This window comes from Microtus pennsylvanicus, chromosome 4 (assembly GCF_037038515.1).
Source record: "Microtus pennsylvanicus isolate mMicPen1 chromosome 4, mMicPen1.hap1, whole genome shotgun sequence".
NCBI lineage: Eukaryota > Metazoa > Chordata > Mammalia > Rodentia > Cricetidae > Microtus > Microtus pennsylvanicus.
Window position 1 is genome coordinate 106,437,243 of NC_134582.1, and position 27,045 is coordinate 106,464,287.

The following is a 27,045-nucleotide window of genomic DNA, read 5'->3' on the forward strand; positions in this document are numbered from 1 at the left end:
TTTGTTTTGTTTTTTTATATTAAAATAGTTTATTTAAGTAGGTCTGTGCCATCCTGACAGGTAGTTAGAGCATGTCAGCCCTGATGACATCACAGCTACTAATGGAGGCAGAGGCAGGCGGATCTCTGTGAGTTCGAGACCAGCCTGGTCTACAGAGCTAGTTCCAGGACAGGCTCCAAAGCCACAGAAAAACCCTTTCTCGAAAAACCAAAAAAAAAAAAGAAAGAAAGAAAAAGAAAAGAAAAGCAAAAAGAGGTTCCTAAGACCATAATCCTGCCCTCTTCACACCACCATGATGCAGGCCCAGAAAAGGGTACCTAAAACAATAACCACTTACTGCAGTCTAACAAGAAATAAAAAGATCATGGTGATAACTGGTGATTTCTAGCCTCCTGATGGACTTGCTGCACAGATTTCCACCTAATGAGTCCTGTTTACCTTGGATTCATACCAAAAAATACAGACTGAACATTTGACTGTTTTGCTCTTTGTGACACAGAATTCATTTTGACAGTATGGTATTCAATCTACTGTTAAAATATTAGACCTAAAATCTGAGACCTCAATTTTCCCCTCAGGGAAAAAGAACTCATTCCAAGGAATGACTAATGCCCCCCTTCAAACATGAGGACGGTGGCCTAAGGGTTTGCTGCTGCTCAGAGACTGAGACAATTACAAAAAGAGCAATGCGGTTGGACTTAACACATCAAAAACACCTTTTTTCTCTTTTAATTAAAATGGTTTATAAAAAATTGTAATGTGACAAATTATGTGTTTATCATTAATTTTCACTCTAAAATTATAGTATTGACCTGGTAATATTTGTAACTGCTTTAGTTTACCATAAAAGGTTTTTAAAATGTTTGATGTTTCCGATGAGAGCTTAAATTTGACATATTTAATAAAAACTTAGATTTTAATATGACAAAAATTGTTAAAAAAAACACTCTAGACCAATTAAAAAAGACATTCCCAACCCTGGTGATCCTCCTCTCCTCTAATTCAAAGACTGTAGTAGCATGTTTATTCACGAAACATTATCTAATTGCAGATAAACTCTCTTAACAAAAATTTGCCTCAGAGACAGAGATCCCAGAGGAACTTTTCTTTAACCTTTGTTTACAGGGGTCAGCAATCAGTGATGGGTTTGATCCTTTTTCTTCCCAGGCCGCTAAGACATAGACATGTATAATTAAAATACATGTGCCAAAGACAGCTAAGTCTGGGATATGAGAAAGTGTTCAGCGAAGTCAGATATGATCATCTATCCTGCTGCAAAATTACAGGCTTTATTAAAATTAATAGAAAAGGAAGGAATTGCAGAAGCCCAAAAATGTGGGCCCATTTCCACCTTGTCTTGCAGTCAGAGAGTTGGAGTTTGCTCAAATGATCAACAAGCTTAGCTGCACAGCTCAGCTCGGGATCTGATTGCTTGGTTCCCTTAACATTAAAATAGCTCATTCAAGTAGGGTCCATGTCACCTTGACAGGTGTTCAAGAAATGCAAATGGACTCCTGCTCCTTCTTTTGTAACTATGAGGTCACCTGGGGAGTGGTTGCCTTTAGTGTCCATGGTCTAGAACAGCTTACTGCTTAAACAACAAAATGCTAGTGGTTTGAAATCTCAGAGTGACAAATCAATTAACTTTTTGAGTTGTCCTAGATATCATGTTAATAAAGTCTTTTGTTAACTTCTCTCTCCCCACCCTCCATCCCCTCCCCTGTTTACTTGGGCATAAAAGCTGTGGAAAAATAAATGTAGGCAATTTTTAGTACTCACAGGAATGCACTCCCAATACATTCTATGGTTTTTGTTCTGATATTTTCATGAGTCTCTGTATTCTTTAGTTATATTTCTAAATTCTCACATCCCTACCTTGGCAAGAGGCATTTTTGTCAGGGCTGGTCCTTGGCAGCACATCAGTATTCACTGACATATTTAGATTTTAAAAATTAAGTGTTTTTGCAGTGATTGGAATCTGTCAAAATCCCTATTGTCAGTTCACCCAAGTACTGATGGAAGATATAAACACTTTTCTGTTTGTTTAATTCTTGCTTTTGGGGAGATTACTACATTTCTAGTCCTCTCTTTCCTTTTCTAATCTTTAAATCATATTTGAGACCAGGCTCTGATCTTCTAATAATTGATTCCTGTCAACTAAAGTCACTGTCAGTGGAGGAAGAGGTGTCTCATCTTCCACATTATTTGGGAAATACTAAAGCAAATGAATTTGAAAGACAGGATGGACTTGTGTTTAAATGGATGGGTGATGTCAGGATGAGTCTAACTCCTAAGAGTCCAAAGTAAGTTACATCCATCCATCCTGGTTTTCTCTAAAAGAAACAAGCAAGCAGGCAAACAAACCAAACTAAAAAGATCATTGTTCTTTGCTGCTTAGCATTGGATAAACATAAGTCGAGCTGTTTCAGGATGTACCCATTCACAGCCTGGATCTGAAAAAGCAGAGTTCTCAAGACGGTATTGATAACTGTATTGTATGGTATTGATACTATAACTGAGTGTTATATTTTTCACCCTTCAAGGAATACAATGACTGCATTTAAGACAAGTTTTAAAATAGTATGTGATAAAATTGAGAGCCTTTAAGGATGGATACAGGCAGCAAAACATCACACTGGGAGTTAAAAGGCCATAGTAAAACTTTGCCAATTTTAGAAACTTGAAAATGCATCAAAAGAGAAAAGTGTAAGTGTTACACACACTAGTGACACTGTTGAAGGCACAGCGCTGGCAAAATGACACCTGAAAGAGAGATGTTTTTGTCCTTCATCTATCTAGTTATTTTAGAGAGAATCATCCTCTGCAAAGCAGACTAGCACTAAACACTTCCCTTGCCTCAGTCTTTCTAATGCGGACATTACAGGAATGAATCATGATTTTCTTCAGGGTTTACAGACATCTGAAAATCTTATCTATCTTATTGATCCATTTAGAAAGGTAACTTAGACAAAGACCCAGCCAGAGCTCTGTTGTGATACTCCAGCCTGAGGATGGAGAGCAATGCCTCAGCATTTCTGTTCCATCTCTGTATCTATAGGAACTAGTCTCCTTTGATCTTTCTGGTGCCAGGGAGAGAAGGAAAGTGGAGGTCCTGAGGTTTACTGCTGCCTGGATTAGTCTGAGAGACTCTTCTGCTTTAATGAAACTCTCCATGGCACAGCTGAGGGGATGGAAGCTCTTACCTCCATGTACTCACCTGGACCTCTGTGGTGCAGACAGGATGTGGAGCAACTCTGGGAAGGGGACACTTGTCAGGTCATATTTGTACTGTCAGGATTTGTGGGCTCTTGGCTGACATCAGATATTGCAGACTTCTAGTTTCATGTTGTCACAGTGTCAGGGGAAGGAAGGCCTCTGCTGAGCCCCAGTCCCTGAAGTACAGGGTCCCTCGATCTCCACAATTACTATATCCATTTTGCTCAGCAGTTATTTCAAGCTTAATCATAGTATAATCATTTTGACAAGGAAAACGAGAGAGGAGAAAATGAACAACTAACTTAAGTTTCTGTGTACAGAGTGCCCTGCATCTTCTGACTGGTTTTCATCCTCTCAAAGTGCCAAACTGTGACCTGGGTGGGTCTGGAAGGCAGAGAAAATAAATAGGAAGAGAAATCTAGGCTTCAAAAGAAGAAGAGTCAGGAGTGAGAGAAAGAGTAGATGAGGACTTTAGCCATTCTGACAGGTGTAAGATGATATCTCAAAGTTGTTTTGATTTGCATTTCCCTGATTGCTAAGGAGGTTGAGCATGACCTTAAGTGTCTTTTGGCCATTTGAAATTCTTCTGTTGAGAATTCTCTGCTCAGTTCAGTGCCCCATTTTTTAATTGGGTTAATTAGCATTTTAAAGTCTAGTTTCTTGAGTTCTCTATATATTTTGGAGATCAGACCTTTGTCTGTTGCGGGGTTGGTGAAGATCTTTTCCCAGTCAGTAGGTTGCCTTTTTGTCTTAGTGACAGTGTTCTTTGCTTTACAGAAGCTTCTCAGTTTCAGTAGGTCCCATTTATTCAATGTTGCCCTTAATGTCTGTGCTGCTGGGGTTATACATAGGAAGCGATCTCCTGTGCCAATCTGTTGTAGGGTACTTCCCACTTTCTCTTCTATCAGGTTCAGTGTGTTCGGGCTGATATTGAGGTCTTTAATCCATTTTGACTTAAGTTTTGTGCATGGTGCTAGATATGGGTCTATTTTCATTCTTCTACAGGTTGACATCCAGTTGTGCCACCACCATTTGTTGAAGATGCTTTCTTTCTTCCATTGTATACTTTTAGCTCCTTTATCGAAAATGAGTTGATCATAGGTTTATGGGTTAAAATCCGGGTCTTCTATACAATTCCATTGGTCGACTTCTCTGTTTTTATGCCAGTACCACCCTGTTTTCATTACTGTAGCTCTGTAATAGAGTTTGAAGTCAGGGATGGCAATACCTCCATAGTCAAAAACACCAAGGATAGCCTTTGCTGGAGAGGCTGTGGAAGAAGGGGTACCCTCATCCATTGCTGGTGGGAATGCAATCTTGTGCAACCACTGTGGAAATCAGTGTTTCGGTTTCTCAGGAAATTCGGGATCAACCTACCCCTGGACCCAGCAATACCACTCTTGGGAATATACCCAAGAAATGTCCTATCATATGACAAAAGCATTTGTTCAACTATGTTCATAGCAGTATTATTTGTAATAGCCAGAACCTGGAAACAACCTAGATGCAATGGAAAAATGGATGAAGAAAGTATGGAATATATATACATTAGAGTACTACTCAGCGGTAAAAAAAAAAATGACTTCTCGAATTTTGCATGCAAATGGATGGAAATAGAAAACACTCTTCTGAGTGAGGTATCCCAGACCCAAAAAGATGAACATGGGATGTACTCACTCATAATTGGCTTCTAGCCATAAATAAGGGTCACGGAGTCTACAATTGGTGATCCTAAAGAAGCTAAGTAAGAAGGTGAACCAAAAGAAAAACATATAGTTATCCTCTTGGCTATGGGAAGTAGACAAAATGGCCGGGGAGAAAATTGGGATTTTGGGGGTGGGGTGGGAGGGGGTAAGGGGAGATGGGGAGAGAAAAGTGAGAAGGGGAGGATGGGGGAAACTTGGGGAAACAGGATGATTGGGATAAAGGAAGGTTGGATAGGGGAGCACGGAAGCACAATTCTTAGTTAAGGGAGCCACCTTAGGGTTGGCAAGGGACTTGAACCTAGAGTGGCTCCCAGGAACCCATGGTGATGTCCCCAGTTAGTTCCTTGGGCAGCTGAGGATAGGGAACCTGAAATGACCCTATCCTATAGCAATACTGACGAATATCTTGCATATCACCATAGAACCTTTGTCTGGTGATGGATGGAGATAGAGACAGAGACCTACACTGGAGCACTGGACTGAGCTCCCAAGGTCCCAAGGAGGAGCTGAAGGAGGAAGAACGTGAGCAAGGAAGTCAGGACCACGAGGAGGGCACCACCCATTGAGACAATAGGGCTGATCTATTGGGAGCTCACCAAGTCCAGCTGGACTGTGACTGAAAAAGCTTGGTATAAAACCGGACTCTCTGAACATGGCGAACAATGAGGGCTGATGAGAAGCCAAGGACAATGGCACGGGGTTTTGACTACTTCATGTTCTGGCTTTGTGGGAGCCTAGCCAGTTTGGATGTTCACCTTCCTAGACATGGATGGAGGTGGGCAGACCTTGGACTTTCCACAGGGCAGGGAACCCTGACTGCTCTTTGGACTGGAGAGGGAGTGGGAGAGGAGTGGGGGGAAGGAGGAGAAGGTTGGGAGGAGGAGGAGGGAAATGGGAGGCTGGGAGGAGGCGGATACTTTTTTTTCCTTTTCTCAATAAAAAAAAAAAAGAGTAGATGAGGAGACCAGGAGCCAACCACGCAACCAAACAACCAGCCACAGAGTAAAAAGGAAACAAATATATCTAGAATAAAGAAAAGTAAAAAGTCCAGAGGCAAAACATAGTTTAAAAAATGGCATAATTTAAGTTAGAAAAGCTGGCTAGAAACAAGCCAAGCTAAGGCTAGGCATTCATAAGTAAGAATAAGACTGTGTTTATATGGGAGCTAGGTGGCAGGCCTGCAAAGAGGCAAAGAGTCAAAAAACAAAAACAAAAAAATAGCCCTACATTTTCTCAATTGAGTTTCCTCTTCCCATATCACTCTACCATGTGCCTGCTTGACTGGCGACTAATGAACCCACTGGCATTCCGTGTGTGATTTGCTGTTTCATGAAAGAAGAGTTTCTTCTCATCTAGCAAATACTTCGAGCCTATGTCTCTCTGGGAAGAGGACCTTGTTAGTTTTTTGAGCTTCCCCTAGATTGTGAATTTCCTTCCTCCATCCAGAGGGAATAATTCAGTCTTAAGCAAACAGCTATGCAGCAATGCCCCATGATGCAATCTGTTGGTGTGGGATACTTCCACATCAGGAGTGATAGCTGGATTGTGAGCTTGAGCCTCACCTCGATTATCAAACCCACATAGCACCATTTGGTGGAGAATTTTTCTCTTGTACTTTCCTGTGTATTTTGTGACCATCATTCGTGGTTTAATGCATATACATTTTATTATTTATTTATTTATTTTCACAAGTTCCCTTAGCACTTTTGGAAATAGCACCAAGTTATGACCAGAGGAGGCCACTGTCCTGCAGAGTTTGTTACTCTCACTGGCCACCTCCACTGGGCCCTATAAGCTGGACCCAGATGAGAGACATCTCCTGACTCCTCTTCCTCATTTTTCCTCTTATGCACATTGTTCCTGGGGGAGCCAGAGCACATAATATACAGGCATATATTGCAGATTCAATCAACTGGGCTACAAACTCTTTATGTAAACCAGCAGCAGGTGTTTAAGAATCATTTTCTAAAGATATACAGTGTGTGTGTGTGTGTGTGTGTGTGTGTGTGTGTGTGTGTGTGTGTTTCACTCAGTTCTCTGTGAGAATGCACTTTGTTATATTGTGGATCTAGGCTGGGAAACAGATGGGAAAATAACAAAGAAAATAAGGTAGTGTCTCTTTTAAAGACTGAGAAATACCAGAAATAAAAGTTTAAAGATTCCCACTGATGTGCAGGGAAAATGTTCAGATACCATGCAGAGAGTAGGTGCACTGATATACCCTGGTCCAAAGGTCATGTGGGTCACGTGGCCTCCCCCTCCCTGGCCTGGGTGAAAGGAGCAGTGCCCAGCACTGTGGATCCAGTGCAGTGCTGCAGAGGACTCTTCATTGACTGAGGAGAGGTTGGGGGAGGGCAGTTAACATTGTAGAAATGATTCACTTCACTTTTAACCCATTATTCTGGCATGCTCTTCTATCATTGAAAATTACATTTTATGACTGAGCATGGCTGTTCATCTCTGGCTTCTAACTCTTGGGAGGCAGAGTCAAGGGGATTGCAACTCAGAGCCCACCAATTCCTACTTGTAAGACGTTGTGTTTCGGTTTGTTTCAAAAGAAAAATAATAAAATAGCTATGTGTACTTAACCATGAATTTAATTTAAGCTCAGCATTGTTTTGCAAATCACATAAAATCCATTTATGTGACTGGATACATATGGATTTCCTTTCTAAGTTTGTCCTTTCCTGATTATCTTTTTTTTCTCCCTCTCACCAATATGTGTGTCCTTCAAAAACCAAGTGTGTTTGTAGAATCATGTTTTAAAAAAGGAAATCCAGGGGAAAATACCCAACAAATTCATAAGCTTGACAAAATTTGCCAAATCATTCCTGGTCCTTAATACTGGTAAAAACTCAGTCTCCGAGATTCCACTTCATCGGCTGATAGGATGGAGAATGAGGTGTCTGTTTTACTGTGAACTTTAGGTCTGCTCAGAGCTTCAAAAATAATTGTGATTACTGACTGAAAAATTATCTGTTTAAGTTACTGTGATGAGATTTCATGTTACATGGAACTCAGAGTTCTTTCAAAGTTATTTGTTAGCAAAATGAATGAGACATTTCTCAATGTCTGTTGCCCAGTGGTAAAAATTCAACCTGATGCCGCCCTTATCTGACAAAGAACACAAGAGGGCTGAGGACTGTATAAGAAAGGGTCAGAAACTCATGAATATTTACTATCAAGAAATGGTTCTTTAAGGATAGAGGTAGGGGAAAACCACATTCTCTACAATAAAAGAAGAGAAAACACAATATTAGGAGGAGGACACTGGGAAACTCACAGATCAGGGGGAGTTTTGTTGGAAAACTTGGGGTTCTGAAGGTAGAGGCCATGCCTGCAGGGCTTGTGGAGAAAGATCCAGAAGTGAAAATTTTATTATGTCCTATGAAAATAGGAAGCGATTCAAATCCCAAAGAATAATTAAACTCAATCCCTTCTTCAAATGAATAAATTACTCTAATACTGTCCCAAGATCCAGTCAAAAACACAGAGTCATTCATAAAGAAGACAGCAGCTGGATCCACATTTTTACATAACCACCTCTCTCTCTCTCTCTCTCTCTCTCTCTCTCTCTCTCTCTCTCTCTCTCTCTCCTGATTAATCCTTGGTAATCTTCAATGACCTTATCAAAGACATATGTTGCAATAATAGCTTTTGAATTTGATTCCCTTTAATTTCTTTTTCAATGGATTCTTTGAGTCTCCCTATGAAATCAGCAGAGGCTCAGAGAAGAACCTACTATAGGTTTTTATATAACTACAGCCAAAGATAGGACCTGTATCAGTTTTCTTCCAGGCAACGATATAGCCTGGTGGAAAGCCTGTGGGAGGAATATCTTGCTACTGATCATTTGTTGCAACTTATCTACCAGCTACTATCATAATTTCATATGTAGCACTTCCAGAATCACCCCTTAGTCCTAGTTATTGAACCTTTTCATGAACTTCATGAAAGTAAGCCAAGACCCATTTTATCAGTTATATGTAAATCATATGGCAGCCATTGTGCAGTATTATTCTAACCAGGAAGGTATTCCTAACAATATCCAACAGTCCCATAGGAAGCACAGGCCTTTAAAAAAAAATCTATCATTATATCCATGTTAAATCACTGATAAACCCTTTGACTTTGTTGAAATTGTGCTGGAAATACCAAGCTCAGCTCATGAGGCTGGAAAGCAGTTGATAAATGAATTCCTTTTCCCTGCCATGCCCTAGCTTGCCTGGGTTCTAAACTTAACTTTTCCACAGGCTCTCCTAAGTCCTCATTAAGAAATGTCAAGATTTCAAGATTAGATTGATCATCAAATTCCTCACCCATGCTTTAGGGAAATCTTCAGACAAGGGAGGGCACAAATCTGAAAGAGGCTCCAGTAATGGAGCTGGGGAGCAATCACCCCAGAGTTGTCAGTGGGGCATTTTCACTTTTGATTTTCCCTTAATGGGGGGGAGGGCATTTCTACTTTGGCTTTTTTTTTATAAATCAATATAAAGGTTTCATTATCCATCTTATAATCATTGAAAGGAATTAGCCATCTCTTTCACATGGTTAATAACATCCTTATCTTCCCTAAGAATTTTTAAAACTCTTCAGATTAATGCCCAAGTGACCCAGAATTTAATGGGAATCTTTCCACCTTGTTTATATGTCTTTTCAGTGTGTTTTTGGGACTCTGTCCCATACTTCCTCATCTAAAGTTCCTACTTCTTGGGAAGACCTTGGACTTCCTGCAGGGCAGGGAATCTGGACTGCTCTTCATTCTTGAGAGGGAGGGGGAATGGAGTGGAGGGAGGGGGAGAGGGGGAGAGGGTGATTTGTGGGAGGAGGGGGAGGGAAATGGGAAACGGGGAGGAGGCAGAAATTTTTTTTCAACAACTAAAAAAATAAACAAAAAATAAATAAATAAATAAAGTTCCTCCTTCTGAAAGCCAGGGCTTGTACTCACAAACAACTTGAAAACAACTTAGTAGCTGTGATTTTGATAGTAGTGCTCCTCCTTTCTTTAAAAAACAAAGCAGAAACTCAGAGTAAGACGATTCCTTCCCTGGTGTCGGCCCCATTATTCTCACTCATCTCTTTCCGTGAGGGGCCCCACTCTCTGATTTCATAGCCAATTTCAGGTCCCTTTTCAGGCACCACTTGTCACCCTTCAGAGGTAATGGGACCTGGGAGAATGAGGTGAACTGGAGTCTCATGCAACAGCCAACTTTATTCAGAGCAGCAGACAAGTTATACTCTGAGGGTAAGAAAGTTCACATGAGGTCACGCTGTATACAATGGCAAAGACAAGCTGAGCATGACAAAATCATTTTCACCACAGAAGCACACACAGGACTTTTTAAACATTTAAATGATTATCGATAACAAGCAATAGGCGGCAATCAGAAATAAACCCACTCCTTTCTGCTGTGCCTGGACGAAGCCTGGAAACATATTCCACGAAAATTTCTGTGATTTGGAGAAACCAAGAGAGAAGATTTTTGTCCTGTTTTCTTGGAGTGCTTCCACAAGCACTTAGAATTCTCAAACTACTCCATTCCTGGCTCATGATCTTAAACAGAGGGAAAGGTTTGTTTGGTTTATGCTTCAAGATCACTGTTTATCATCAAGGTATCAGGAAAGGAACTCACCTAGTGCAGGAACCTGGAGGAGCAAGCTGATGCAGAGGTTATGGAGAGGGGCTGCTTACGGGATTGTTTACCATGGTTGCTTGGTCTAATTTGTATAGAACCCAGAACCATTTGCCCAAGGATGCACTACTCACAAAGGGCTAAAAACTCCCCCATAATCAGCAATAAATAAAATACCCTACATTTTGATCTTATGACTGCAATTTCTAAATCGAGGTGTCCTCCTTTCAGGTAATTCTAGCTTGTGTCAAGTTGACAGAACTAGTCAGCCCATGGCCATTGGCCACCATGAAGCAGTGACTGTGGCCCACAGAATACCTTTGGCACAGTACAGTGGTAGCCTTCCCTATGGTACTGGTAATGAGACAGTTAGAATCTCATGGGAATGTGGAGGCCGTTTTCACAACTACACCTGAGATTCCAGTCTCCACTTCTTCCTGCCTTAGCTGCTAATTGACTTGGAGAGTGAATAGGAGGTAGAATCTTGATTAAGGCCTGGGACCTTTTCTCATACAGCATTTTTGAAGGTTGCCACCTATGTTGAGCCAGAATTTCTGGTCATGCAGGTGCATTTGAGTCTCCCACGTCCTATAAATTACAATGTAATCTGGTAACCCAAGTAATCTGGTCCACTAAACTCAGCTTAGATGGAACCAATTCCTTGCACAGTTTTTACCCTAGGGTCAATGATTTTTTTAATGTCTTCCTAGGAAAAGTCACATGGCAGGGAGAATTTGAAGGTGAAGACTGTAAAGCTCTGGGGAGCCACAGCTTCATATTTATGATTATAAGGAAGAAGCAGGTTCACAAATGGAGGCAGTTTCTGAGGGCTTTAGGGTACACAAAACACTCTGAAGGCTCTATTCTCTGTTCTATCAGGTTCTATTTATTAGTAAAATGATGTGGTAATTGCATATACGCAGCTGACTTATATCATTTATCATTATGTCCCACAGGTTGATGCTAGTGAAGGGAAATCAGTCCATCTTAAGAAAATGATGAAATCATTTATACTAATTCATGTGTCCAATCTCATGTGCTTTACCTAAATGGCATAATTGAATCTGATATCCAGGTTGCCCTTACTATCCTTTATTTATTTATAATTTTCACCATATGTTAAACTTTAATTTATGTTCTGATCAACTTTTATTTTATATTGTTTCCAATCTACCCTTTTTAAAGGGAAAAATTCACAATAGCAACTCTATATGCCACTCAGAGCCCAGATCATCCTTGTTCATGCTGTGTCAACACTCATGTCTCTCCTGTCTGCTTTTTTTTTAATTTTAAATTAAAGTTTTCATGGTGAGTTCAAGTGTGAATGTCTCAGCATGAAAATGGAGGTCAGAAGACCGCATGTGGGAGTCAGTTTTTTCATCAGAATTGATCAGATTGTCTGACCTTTCAGCAGATGTTTTTACCCACCAAGGCCTCTCTCCATAACCCTCTCTGATCTTAGTGCTGAACACTGTCTCCGTCATTCAAATTGAATACAACTTTCTTCCGCAATGTTCTTACATCACTTCTTTTTGTGTCAAATTATATAGACCAACGAGAAAGTGTTTGTTAGTCTCACCTTTCATGTCAGTTTCTGGGAAAACAGCTGTAAAGACTGTGAGACTCAGAGAACTAAGAGATGTTTCCTATAAACAAGTCACATTTACATGAGAACCATGAGAACGAGCTGGAGGAATAGTTATGAGACATGTTCTTCTTGCAGAGGACTCTGGTTCCTTTCCCAGCACTCACATCTAGGACTCATGACTGCCTGTAGCTCTCGCTCCCTGTGATCAGTACCCTCATAGTCTGTGTGGGGAACTGTACAAATGTGACACACACTCACACAGACACATACATAAAATAAATCTTTATAGTGGAAGAGCATGCTATTTAATAATCTGTAGCACAAAACAATACACATCACTTACTTAAATGTTTTGTATATAAAGTGCAACAAAGCTAAATATTAAAATGTATACACCATTGTGAAGTAGAGCCATAATGCAACCAAAATGTAACAGATGTTTAGTCAAGTATGAAAAATCAATTTTTACAAATAAGGTATAAAACTACCTTTTGTGATTCTACAATTTCATTTCAATGATGATATCAATTATTATTTTTCAGAATGCATCTATCAGATTGTTAGAACCATGTCGATATCTTATTGTGTGGATCTAAATTAAGCAATCAAGCAGCGAATCCTTCATTTAAACAAATGTGGAATCAGATCCTTTTGCAGCTCTTTGATGACAAACAGCTGGCTAGTGTTGTGGGGAGCAACCAGGCAATAACAAAGGGCAGCTGCAAACAAGCCTCAGTCTGCTTCAGTCACGCTGCATATTAATCTTGAAAATTGGCAAATCCACATTGTTAATCAACATACAAACTATAGATGGATAAAATGAAACTTTACCATGTATTCCTTATCCACTTTACCCCATATGGACAACATTCATTCCTGCAGAGAACCTTCGTGTATATAAGACCACAGAAATATTTCAGTGCATTGAAGTTCTGTCACTGGTGCATTGAGATTCCAGGAAGTGGATGTAGTTCATATCATTTTGCACAAATCTGTAAAATATTTTCTACAGATGGAAACATATAGACACTTTGAAGAACCTCAAAACTTCATCACAGCTAAACTAACATTTAGCAAGTACAGCATCAGGAACAAGATATGGATTTCTTTGAATAACATGATTAAATCACTATGAAGTTGACAAAATTTGCCAAATTTCATCTGGAAATTCCCCTCTGTATTCTGTGAATATGGTTTATTACCATTGGTTAAAAAAGAAGCTTCTTTGTTCAATGGCAGGGCAGAATAGAGATAGACAGGAAAACTAAAGTGAACGGAGGGAGAAAGAAGGCAGAGTCAGGCAGTTACTATGTAGTTGTTGGAGAAGAAAGGCACCAGAACCGTACTAGAAGGCCACACGCTCGTGGTATTGATAGAAATGGATAAATTTATTCCTGTCTGAGCAGCCAGAAAACCTAGGCACGGTTTCCTTTTACAGAAATTCAACTGTGTGCTTCCAGTAACAGTAATAGGAAAATCAATTTTACAAAATATAAATAAGACCATTCTCTCTGTGTTGGAGGCATGGATCAGTAGTTGAGACAACAGGCTTGTCTTCCAGAGGACCCAGGTTCAATTCCTAGCAACCACAAATGATACAGAACAAACTCTCTAACTCCAGTCAGTCACAGGACATTTGAACACCTCTTCTATCCTTCCAGGAGCGAGGCACTGATGTGCTACAGGAACACAAGGAAATAACTCTTGTAAATTTTCAGTACAAAATACAGACATAGGAATTTTTTTATAATCCCATCCAAAAAGAGGAAAAGTAGATAATAAGGTTTCACTTATCACTGTAATTTACTAAGATCTCTCTCTCAGCAGAAGGCTGAGTCACCAGAAGACTGATTGAGAATAAACACATACTTAAACTGATTTGAGAGAATTTTGTCTTGCCCACAATATTATAGGACTGAGAGCTCTATCACGCTGATTTAGTAGAAAAATAAAAGAGATATTTTCTCAATTTTCCCTACTGAGCATGCCAACACTCAGGCAGAAGTCCTTCCCTGTGAATCAACACAACAGGGCTAAAAGTTGCATAACCAAGGGTTATAAATTCTTGAATATTTACCATCAAGGGTTTTTTTGCTAAAAAGAGACTTAAAAATAGAGAAATAGCACAGTCAGTCCAATAGAAGAAAACAAAACAGAGCATCAGAAGGAGGACACTCTGAGCAGCTCTCAGCTCAGGGGGAGTTCTGTAGAGAAGCTTGGAGTTCTGAAGGTGGAGGACATGCTGGTGGTGCTTGTGGAGAAGAAGTACCATGTAGCCACTGGCTCCTCCCATGGCTCCCTGAAACACAGCATCTCTCAGGACCATGAGAGGGAGAACAATCCACTTTATTTTCTGACTTTCTAACATAAAATAACAATATTTGTCACCATTCTTAGGCTCTGATATATTCAGGCTTATACTTGTGATGGAATGGATTAGGTTCATAGCTAATAAAGCGTTGAGTATCCAAAAGAATGAAAAGAATGGAAGGATGTGCCATGCAGACTGTGGTCTGAGTCTCCTCCACCCAGATGCTCTGGGACTGATGATGATGGCCTGGACCACAGTGAGGAGACTGCTGGTGCAGATGGAGACCCCACGGGAAACCCTTGACAGGTAAATGAGGATCTTGCATCCTATGTCATCTAGGAAGTTTCTCAGACCAAAAGCTATCATTGTCTTTGGCAATCCTTTTGCAAGAAGAATTATGATGTTTGTAATAGCCAAGTGGATGAGAATAAGGTCTATAGGTTTCTTCTCAGGCCCTCCACACCATCTGATCATATAATTCACAGAAACAGAAATGTTCCCCAGAGTTCCAAACACAGTCATGAAGAGGAAAGCTATTTGCTTAATAAATTTCAAAAGCATTTCTTCATTTTTAGGAGAAAATCTTGTATTCAGGATAAAAAGAGGTTTTTTTTCCCAAAAGCATCAGCATCTATCTGAAAAACATTTCACATAATAGCATTTTCTGGTATACGAGAGTCAGTGGTGGACACATGTGTTGCTATAGACTGGGTCCCCGAACTCCTCCTCTTCCCTGTGGACTCTGAGTTATGTGTGTGCTCTGACAGGGGAGCTTGGTAACTGGAATAAAACTCTAAAGTTTTAAAGGGGATACGTTTGAGCTCTATACTAGCAATATTGACGTGTTAAAATATGTGAATTTGTTTATGTGTGTTTCTTTGTGTATGTGTCTGTCTCTCCATATGGTGGGATTAACATAGATAACTCTCATCATAACTGAAATGAACTGTAAATTTTCCGAAACAAAATTCTTCCTTTTTTCCTTTCTCTCTATTTCATCATATTTTCCCACTGAATTTCAGAGACAAAGGCTCTGTTTTTATTTCCCTCTTAATTACTGTAACAATTTCGAGATTTGCATTTGACTTCAAAGCCTTATAACTTCAATTTCTACATCCTAATAATTTTAAACTGTTTATGTTGATCATTCTGTGATTTCATTCCATATGTATATTTACTAGTTTATTTAAAGGTAGTTCTCAATGTCAAGTTCAATTGCACAACTTTTTCAAATAGAGCCCTAGAGTTAAAACGGAATCATCAAAATATAACTTGAAAATTTTCATGTAACTGCTAGGCTGCAGCTAGGGATGGTGTCTAGCAGAACCTTGTGTTGCTTTCTAGAATAGGGGGTAGCAGAGATCTCTGGTCCTAGCGGATGACTTCTGACCATCTGTAACCGCAGTGAGTTACCTCAGGACACATAAGGGAACATAGAACAGCTGTGGACCAGGGGATGCTGTTGAGGTAAAGAACAGGATTAATGGCGTGTTTTATACTGCCAAAAGTTATAAGTCCTCAATATCAACTGCACGTAGCACAGTACGTGGGGGTATACCGGTGTGAGCAGTATACTCTGTCTAAGAGTTCATGATAGCATTTGCTTCTGTGGGGACTTTTGAGCAGCTATTATGTCAGCTGGTTTTGCAGCCTGCTCTTCTTCCCACCTGTTTGTCATGCAAGCTGCTTTTTATTTACCAATCCGAGCTGATTCCAGAACTTGGATTCAGGTAGGATGCTATTCCTCAAGTTCTGGATCTCCATTCTCATTTCTCAGGGATTTGTGGTAAGCTTTGGGCACCTTTTCTAGAATATGAAAAATCTGAATATTCCAGTGTTCTGAGTGCATGCACTGTCTCTGTTCACTGCCCTTCATTCTGCTCAGCTCACAGGATTGATTTCATTGTCTATGTACCGACGATTGTATGGGTGACTTCCTCAACCAAGCCTTGTTCCCAGATTTGTTTTCAGGTGGCCTCATGACTCTAGAAATGCCAGTTATTGCTTTCACTGTTTCCTCTAGCAGAGAGGTAATTATTGCCTGTTTCAGTGAGTCCTAGAAATCACAATGTCATCTAAATATCTGTACAAATGAAATACACTCCAGATATTAATATCAGCATTCACTACCATGTTTAGAATAAAAAATAAGTGTTTTGTCAGTGATTGGAATCTGTCAAAATACTTATTTTCAGTTCTCACAAGTACTGATAGACAACATTAAAATTTTTATGTTTTTTCAATCCTTGTTTTCGTGGGCATTCCTACTTTTCTTGTCCTCTCTTCCATTTTCCAAGCTTTAAGTCATATTTGATACCAGGCTCTGATATCCTAATAATTGATTCCTTTCTACTGAAGTCACTGTCAATGGAGGAAGAGGTGTCTCATCTTCCACATCATTTGGGAAATGCTAAAGGAAATGAATGTAAAAGGTGGAATGGATTTGTGTTTAGATGGATGGGTGATGCCAGGATGAGTCTAATGTCCAAGAACCTGAAGTCACATCTACCAAACCTGGTTTTTCTAAAAGAAACGAGCTTGCAGGAAAACAGACAAAACTAAAAAGATTGTTTCTCTGTGCTGCTTAGCGTGGGATAAATATAAGATGAGCTGTTTCTGGGTGTGCTCCTCAACAGCCTGGATCTTAAAGAGCAGCATTTGTCAAGATGGTAACGATAACTGTTACACTGAGTATTATATTATTCACTAGCCAGGAATATAATGGCTGAATTTAATACAAGGATTGTAATAGTATGTGATAGAATCAAGAGCCTTCAAGAATGGATACAGACAGAAAAACCATCAAACAAAATTAGAAAGCTATTGTAAAACTATGCCAATATTAGTAAAGTGAAAATACATCAAACTGAAAAGTGCAAGGCTTACAGACACTAGCGACACTGTTGAAGTCACAATGCTGGCAAAGTTGAACCTGAAAGAAGGTTTTTATTTTCTTTCATTTATCTAGTCATTTTTGAGAGAGAGTCTCCCTCTGTAACCAGGCTAGCCCTGAACAACTCCCCTGCCAAATCTCTCTAGTGCTAAAGTTACTGAAAGTATCATGATCGTCTCCGGGATTTAGACATCTGAAAATCTGATCTATCTTATTGATCCATTTAGAAAGGTAAGATAGGCTAAGGCCCACCCAGAGCTATGATATGACACTCCAGCCCGAGGATGGAGAGTGATACATCGCATTTCTGTTCCATCTCTGTATCTCCGGAACTAGTCTCCTTACCTCCATGTACTCACCTGGACCTCTGTGGTGCAGACAGGATCTGGAGCAGCTCTGGGAAGGTGACACTTGTCAGGTCATGTTTGTACTGTCAGGATTTGTGGGGCTCTTGGCTGACATCAGATGTTGCAGACTTCAAGTTTTATGTGGTCACAGTGTCAGGGGAAGGAAGGCCTCTGCTGAACCCTCGTCCCTGAAGTAAAGCTTCCCTCTCTCCACGATTACTACATCTGTTTTGCCCAACAGTTATTTCAAGCATAATTATGGTTTAATTATTTTGACAAGAAAAACGAGAGGAGAAAATGAACAACTAACTTAAGTTTCTGTGTACGGAGTGCCCTGCAACTTCTGACTGGTTTTCATCTTCTCAAAGTGCCAAGCTGTGACCTGGACAGAATCTACTTCTGACACATGGACAGGTCTCTTGCTTTTCTTTCTAAAATCCCTCATCAGACAGGAGTAGAATAAATGATGCTAAGCACTGCAGATGCTGCTTTCTGATCAAGTCCCAAGTATGGACCAGAATGATTTAAAGTCCTTTGCTATACCTGTGCCTGTTGGTAGTGAAGGAATTTTCTGTAAACGATTCTTTCATTCCTGCCCTTTCAGTACTTTAAATATCATATGGGAGTTACTTCAACGTTAATATTGACTTTATTCTAAAAGTAATCTTTATTTACAAAGCATTAAGGATACCTTTTTAACTTAGTGGTGTCTAAGAGTGGTCCTTCTGTGTATTTTTCAAACTTGTTCCTAGGAAGCCCTTCCTATCCCAAATGTCATATGATGTAAATAAAGGTGGGTTTTGGTCTGATTTTCAAAACGATGGTATCATCATTTCATTCTTGAAAGAACGCACCACTTGGAAGAGGAATTCAGCTTTTGGCTCTTACTCTGTGCCCTGAATTTGGTGCCTCCATACATACAGGTGCAACTGGCACATGACAGAAGCTCAGCATCCTTCTGTGTAAATGAAATGACAGCTTTTGAAGAAACCAAACAGGATTCCTATTCTACCTATTGAAGAGGCAGTGCAGAAACATGGAAGGGTAGATATAAATTCAAAAATAAGAGTTATTGGCCAATGGGCAGGATGGGAATCGAAACAGCCCAGGCTGCTGCCCAGGCTGTAGGTTGCTCCTCACTACTCACAGCTCGGCCCCACTGATGAAGACATCATCTGCACAGATCATTAATATGGAGAGGTCAAGTTGGTGCCTGTATAGAGGATTCACTCCAATTTTTCAGGTTCTTTGATACAGGAATGTACTCTATATGGTCTCAAAAGAGAAACATAAACTCCAACCCAGCCACAAACCCTTTATCTGCAATGGTGTCTTGCCTGCAAAAAAATGCCAGGGCAATGGAGAAACAAAACTTGCAGCAGTAACCAATTGATAACTGATTTGGCCTAAGGTGCCCATGAGATGAAACTCATGCCCAACACTGCTCAGGTGCCCAAGAACCTGAGAACATGTTGCCCAGGGATCTAGAATAAAACCAAGTACCACTAGTCTAAGAAAAGAAAAAAATGTAGTAATAAAATGACTCCTAATGATATTCTATTGCATTCTTAGATCAGTGTCTTGTCCAGACATCATCAGAGAAGCTTCCTCCTGCAGCAGATGGGAACAAATACACAGACCCTCAGACAGACAATATGAGAATGAGAGACCTTTGAACACTCAGCCCTTAAGTGGGATGTCTCCATCAAATTCTTCCCCTCAGAGGTGAGAGAATCCTGTAGAAGAGGAGGTGGAAAGAATGTTAGAGCCTGAGGAATGCAGGCCATTAAGAAAACCAGACTCTAAATCGACACGAGCAAAGCCCATGTGAACTCACAGCGACTACAGAAGCATGCCCAGGGACTGCAGGGGTCTGCAGCAGGTCCTCTGTGTATACATCATGGCTTAAAGTTTAGTGTTTTTATAGGATTCCTGAGTGTGCAAATGAGTTGGTCTCTGATTTCTGTGTGTTCTTCTGGGTGATTTTACTTCTTTTTGCCTTAGCCAACATCAGCGTAATAGCTCTTGTTTTATATCATTATATTTTTTTAAAAAATGAATAAATTAAATGAATGAATTAATTAATTAAAGCCTAACCAGTGGGTTAAAGGTTAATGACTAAACTGTCACTTATACTTTCTCTGAAAGCAAAAAAGTTTTCTCCAAAAGTCACACTGGGTGTACCATCCACTCCAGGATAGGTCTCAGGGGCAGGAGTAGCTAAAAACATATGATTAAACTATGAAAGCTTTTGTTTTGGTACTTTTATTTGGTTAAAGTTTGGTTTTTGTTTGTTTTTTTGCATGTATTTTTTGTTTTCTTGGTTTTATGTGATTTTATTGTTATATTCATTTTTGTGTGTGTTGTAAAAATTACTTTGTATTTGGGAGGATAGAGATGAGCAAGGGATCTGGAAGGACTGGAGAGGGGCATATTTATGATCAAAATATATTTTAAATGGTAAGATAAAAAACAATAATAAAGAGAAATTTAAAATAATTATTTCAGATTCTAGAAGGAGCATTTCCTTCTGCTTTTTATTTTGTTTAGAAAAGTTCTAAATATCTTTGTTGTCTTTGAAATATAAAGAAAAATATAACAGTTTAAAGTTTGTAGTGTTTTGGATGGGTTGTTCTATAAAAGATGAGAAAATATTAGAAAGAGATCCCTTCATGCAGCTTCTATCTGGGAGATGTGTAGTGAAAATTGGGTCCCACAAGGAGAGTACGTGGTGGGGGTCACTGGTGACCTCCATTTTGTCCCACATGCTGATCTCATATGAAGGATATCACCTTGTAACAGGGTAGCACTGAAGAGTAATAAACCCTGGCTGGAGAGACTGCTCAGTGCTTAGAATGCTTTGCTTCCAAGTCTGAGTGTCCCCTCAGTTAACACCTGGTGGGTGGCAGCTTGCCTGTAATTCCAGACTCAGGAGCCAGGGACAGGTTATCTCTAGAGGAACTGGGTGGTGAGATTGGCCATTTGTTTTGCTCTGTGATTGACTGACAGCTCCCGATGCAGTAAAGAGGATGATGGAGGATGATTCCTGACACCAACCTCAGTCTCCTGCATGCAGGGGGCACAAATGTGCTGTGCACCTCCTCACACACGAGTGCCCATCCAGTCCCAAAGATGTAACCACACATGAAAATCAACACTACAAAATTCCACAAGGTCACTGCTTCTTTCAGAAATCAGGAGCCAAACTGACAAAGCAAATGGCTTTATTTATTGTTTGGCTAAAGCCTTTCTCTCCCTCTTGTCTGCAGCAAAGTTACAATTTTATAACAATCGAGCTTTCTCTGTCTACAGCCTCCAGACCCACAATGCCATCGTTTGAGAGAGCCTGCTATCCCAGTGTTTCTTGTGGTGGTACTTTAATGTCTAACCTGGTTATAAGTGTCCAGTTGCATCATCCCTAGTTTTCTGAGTTTAGGAACTTAGCAGTGTCAAACAACTGTTGATCAAATGTGCTGGCTATGATATTTGCTTCTCTCACTGTCATCTTCAATCTGCCATGCAAACTCACCACAGATAAGGGTCATCTCATCTCCACCTCCACTTTCTGATGTTGCTCTCATGCTCTGACTTTGGAGAGAAATTATTCATAGCTGACAGAAGGATTACTGCTGGCATTTTTCCAGTGTAAACACAAATCTAATCATCATATAGTAGCGATGGTGAAAAGAGAAGATGATATGAATCCACTTTCCACCTGTTTGGAAATCCTGAGCTAGTCTTGAGATAGTGCAATGGCAGACTTCTTAAGAAAAGGAGATGTATTGTTATAATATTTAATCTAATGTCATGATACATTCCAGCTTTAAAGCAAATGGCAGTTTGGTGGGAAAGGTCTGTAATCACAGCATTTGGGAAGCTGCAGCAGCTCAAGATCAGCCTGTGCTGCTAACTGATGCCCGGTCAGCCTGTGCCACTGTGATGGCTACAGAAACTCCATTTTATCTTTGGCATCCATCTTGGTACCCACAGCCTTTTGTCTCTGACTCCAGTCCCTGGTAGATATGCCAGTAACCATGACTCAGTCATCCCTCCCAAAATGTGACTATATTACTGTTATGATATGACAAATTGATTATTTTTGCTTGTGTAAGTTGCTTATGCAGATACCCAAAGAGTATTTTGAGTATCTTAACCACTTAAACTTGGCAGAGCAGACCAGTTTTTGCTTGCTGAGGTAGATACAGAAGGTCTGCTTGTGTTTTTCCCCTTTAAAAAACCCTTTCCCGTATGCTCTTTGATGTCATGCCTGGGATTTGGCTTTAAAGCTAGCAGCATACTAGCTGCTAATCCATAATCTTTTAGTTATAATTGGATTGAGTTTATGGTCTTTTTCAGAAGGTCATAAAATCCATAATATGACATAGAAAACATTATCCCCCACATCAGAATTTATCATACAAAGCAGTTTATAATGCACATAGCTTTAGCTCATAGAGAATAGACATAGAATGTAATTTCAATACTTCTCAGTGAGCATGGAAGATATCAGGAACATGGATATCTCTGCTGATCAGAATATAGGGACTGAAAGCAGTATAACTATGTTCTAAAAATGTTTTTATATTTAAAGAAACAGAATTATGTGTCTCTGTGAAACCGGTATAGATGGAGAGAATGAAATCTAATGTTCTCATTAGAATGAGAACACTCCAGGTAGCTCTGATTTCTGGAGGGGAATTGTGTGCACACCTGGAGCTGTGAAGGTAGCGGACACACTTGTGATGCTCTTACAGATGGAGAGCCCACTGCTCCAGTTCATCAGACTCTGAACAGTGCTTTTTGTTTTGGTTTTTGTTGGGAGCATTTTAATTACTGCTTCTGTTTAACTGGGTTTAGAAATCTGTTTACATTGTTCATTTGGCCATGATTAAATGTAGTAAGGAGGCTGCTTGTTTGCTTCCCAGCTGCCCAGACTCCTAAAATAACCACACAGAAACTGTATTAATTAAATCACCTCTTGGCCCATTAGCTCTAGCTTCTTATTGGCTAACTATTACATCTTGATTTAACCCATCTCCATTAATCTGTGCACTACCAGGAGGTTGTGACCTACCAGCAAAATTTCAATGTTTCTGTCTCCAGCAGAGGCTCCATGGCTTCTCTCCATTTCTGCCTCCTTTCTCCCAGCATTCATTTTAGTTTTCCCTGCCTACCTAAGTTCTGCCCTATCAATAGGTCAAGGCAGTTTCTTTATTCACCAATGGTATTCACAGCATGCAGAGGGGAATCCCACATCACCTCCCCTTTTCTGTCCAAACAAAAAGGGAAGTTTTAATTTTAACATAGCAAAATTATATATAACAAAACATGTATCAAGCAATTGTTACAGTTAAAATATTTATATTTACTTTATCTTTTATTATAATTAATGAAACTATAACTATAAATTCTCCAAATCCATCAAACACTCCAGAAGGATATAATATCACCTAAGTAAACACAAAGTGCATTGTAAGCAACTTCCAAAATTCTAGAAATGACAGAGACATCTCGCTGCCTGGACAGTCACACAAAGTTCTTCTGCACCATTGGGGAATCCATCTTCAGTCTACATACCCATAGTATTCAGAAGACTTTTCTGTGAAGCAGGAAATTTCAAAGAGAGTTCCACTTATACTGACAGTTTGTCAGCCAGTTTCTTCTGTGTTCTGCAGAATGTCTAATAGACTTTTTCATGAAGCAGGAACCTTGAAGGACTGTCTCACCTTTAGGCAGGTTCAGCAGTAATTTCTCTTTGAGTCCTGCATGTCTAGTTCATTAAGCAGTCCAGGCAAAAGCAGTTTCTTGTCCAAATGGCTAGCCAACTCCATATGGACTCTCTTCAATGCCCATCTTCCTCTTGAAGTAATTGGTGCTGCCAGGAGCAGGTGTGTCTCATTGTCATGAAAAGTCCAAAGTTCTTAAAATATTATAAATTCTGAAGGTCTCTGAAAGATTTGAAGAATACCTATCTAACTGAAATATATCTCTATTTATCTAGAAAACCTAAAAGCATGACTACAAACTTGACTATTATAGATGATTATCTATCACCTATATTTCTTAATTATACATTACATTTTTAAATGAGCTCCACAAACACCTTAATCAACAGCAGAAATATACATACAATAAAATTTACCTAAAATAAATAAACCAAGATCCATACCAATGCAAATATCTATAGTATATCCTCCTTTAAGTTAATCAAACATTTATAAACAATATTTGAGAATATAGGTGTGTTCTCCCCATACTGTTTCCTGCTATTTTGGGGTGAAGTAATTTTTTGAGGGGTGTACAAGGTGACCTTTCAGGGGTCTTGGTCCATCAAATCACATTAGTCTGGAAGGATTCCACAGGTTCTCATTCTCTGTGGAAACAAAAGAAGACACTTTTTTCCATAGCAACATATCCTTAGATCCTAATTTTGAAGATAAGATACCTTTGAAGTATATATGTTGGTTACTTAGCTCCTCCATAGTCAAAAAATTCAAATAAAACATAATGACATACATAATCCAGACTCTCTATGTATGTTCCATCTTTATGTGGCTTATTCTTTTTTTTACTTTTTAAATCTATGACTGTCTGTACTCTGTCTCTTTAAAGACTTTACCTTTTTTTAAAACCATTTACTTCTTTTTATAACTGTCTGTATTCTTTTTCTTCTCTCTCTCAAGCCTACATACATTTATCCAACACTGTGACCGATTTAGAGGTCTTTTCCATCTGAATTTGTCCTTTTTGTGTATCTGTAATCCTTTTCCTACCAGAAGTGCTTCTTAAAGTGCTAAGCGCTTTTATGAACTTAAGCAGTAGCATTGCTAGGCAAAATATGGTCCTGCCTGCTTGCTCTTCCCAGTCCAGCATGGTGGAGCTGTTCTTTGCCTCTGAGAGCCATTTACATTACTCCATTTTTAGGCACACAGTGGGTCTACATCTCCATTGGCCAAATTATAGCACTCTGCTTACAAACCCCATTTAAATGCTCTATAGCTGAACCTCCTCAGAATTTGTACTGGCAGCTCGGCCCAGGAAGCCATTTCAAAATGGTGTGGCTTTTTTTTTCTGATACTCCTGAATCAGGAAAACCTCTCTTAAAGGAACCATGTCTCTGCTTGCTTCTGAAAACAGAGCAAGAAGCTGTGCTAAACTTTTTGTGTCTAGAATTCCTTCCCAAACTCTCTCAGGTTTTAAGCAGATTTAATTGGCCACATTTGGTGCCAATTTGTATTAAAGAGGCCACTTACTCATTTCCTGGCTGCCCAGACTACCAAAATAACCACACAGAAACTGTATTAATTAAATCACCTCTTGGCCCATTAGCTCTAGCTTTGTATTGGCTAACTCTTACATCTTAATTTAACCTATCTCCATTATTCTGTGCATCACCATGAGGTCGAGGACTACCAGCAAAGTTTCAATGTGTCTATATCCAGCATGGCTTCTCTCCACCTCTGCCTCCTTTCTCCAAGCATTCATTTTAGTTTTCCCTGACTAACTAAGTTCTGCCATATCAACAAGCCAAGGTAGTTTATTTACCAATGGTATTCATAGCATACAGACGGGAATCCCACATCAATTAAATCTTAATTTAACCATGATAGGTTGCATGTGTCAAGAATTTCTTTGACACTGTGCTCTCCTGGACCCCGCCCTGCCTGCCACGTTCTTCCTCCCCCCCCCCCCCCCCAGGATCATTGGGCTACCAGGTGGCCCTGTTTAGATGCTGAGGAGTTCCATCTGGACGGGTGAGTGTGTGCTATCCAGGGGCAGATTGTCCCAGAAGAGAGTGCAAACCCCCTCCCTCAGCTCCTTCTGCAGGGATGTCTTTATTACGCACAACCCAGCCCCCCAGCACTCCCCCCAACCCTGCCCTTCTGTATGCTAGGACCAGGGCTCAAGAACAGTTTTAAGCTCCTACACTAAGGCTACCCACCCAGAGCGGTGAGTGCCTGCCTACTGGGCAGGCCTCAAGATCCCCTGTAAGGGAGCCTGGGCACCTTCAACTTGTGCTCCAGGGTCTCCTGTGCTCTCCTGGACCCTGCCCTGCCTGCCACATTCTTCCTTTTGTCCCCAGATCATTGGGCTACCAGGTGGCCCTGTTTAGGTGCTGAGGAGTTCCATCTGGACGGGTGAGTGTGTGCTATCCAGGGGCAGATTGTCCCAGAAGAGAGCACAAACCCCCCTCCCCCAGCTCCTTCTGCAGAGCGGTCTTTCTTATGCATGACCCAGCCCCCCAGCACCCCCTCAACCCTGCCCTGATGTATGCTAGGACCAGTGCTCAAGAACAGTTTTAAGCTCCTACACTAAGGCTACCCACCCAGAGCTGTGAGTGCCTGCCTGACGGGCAGGCCTCAAGGACCCCCGAAAGGGAGCACACGCACCTTCAGCTTGTGCGGCAGGGTCTTCTGTGTTCTACTCGTCTCGGCCCTGCCCCCCAAGCTCCCCCTTTTGTTCGTGGGTCATTGGACTATAAGGGGTCCATGTTTTGGTGCTGAGGAGTTCCATCTTGACGGGTGGTTCCTGCTTCTACACTAAAGAGATACACCCAGAGAGTCAGTCACAGCAAAGACTGGACCAAGACACCAGGCCTCTCCTGGCTCCATTTGAAGGAAGAGATGGAAAAGTGCCAATGCAAGAATTCCTCCAACAATCTGAAAGGCAACATGACATCACCAGAATCCAGGGATCCCAAAATAAGAATTGTACACCCTACTCCAGAAGAATTAGAAGAAATTGACTCAAAAGTTTATTATATGAAAATAATAGAAGACCTTAAACAGGAGGTGAAAAAATGCCATAAACAATTAGAGATTACAAACAAAAAGGTAGAGGAAACGAATAAATCGCTCAAAGATACCCAAGAAAACCAAGAGAAAAAAGAAAAAGCAATCAAACAGGTAAGGGAAGCGGTTCAAGACTTGAAGAATGAAATGGAAGTAATGAAGAAAATACAAACCGAGAAAAGGATGGAGATGGAAAATCTGGGTAAACAAACAGGAACTACAGAGACAAGTACTAACAACAGATTACAAGAGATAGAAGAAAGAATGTCAGACACTGAAGATACCATAGAGAAAATAGACACACTGATCAAAGAAAACAGCAAAACCAACAAATTCTTATCACAAAACATTCAGGAAATCTGGGACACAATAAAAATACCAAACCTAAGAATAATTGGGATAGAAGAAGGAGAAGTACGCTCAACTGTCTGTAAAATATATTTAATAAAATTATAGAAGAAAACTTTCCCAACCTAAAGAAAGATATTCCTTTGAAGGTTCAAGAAGCATACAGAACACTGAATAGACTGGACCAAAAACAAAAAAACAAAAAAACAAA

The 27,045-nt window shown here is 40.2% G+C and overlaps 1 protein-coding gene across 1 annotated transcript; it reads right to left on the reverse strand.

The window, feature by feature from the left end:
- Positions 1 to 14,118: 14,118 nt before the first annotated feature.
- Positions 14,119 to 15,015, reverse strand: LOC142848873 (vomeronasal type-1 receptor 4-like). Its single transcript, XM_075971051.1, has one exon. It carries the CDS (start codon positions 15,013 to 15,015, stop codon positions 14,119 to 14,121), a length of 897 nt encoding a protein of 298 aa, XP_075827166.1.
- Positions 15,016 to 27,045: the final 12,030 nt, after the last annotated feature.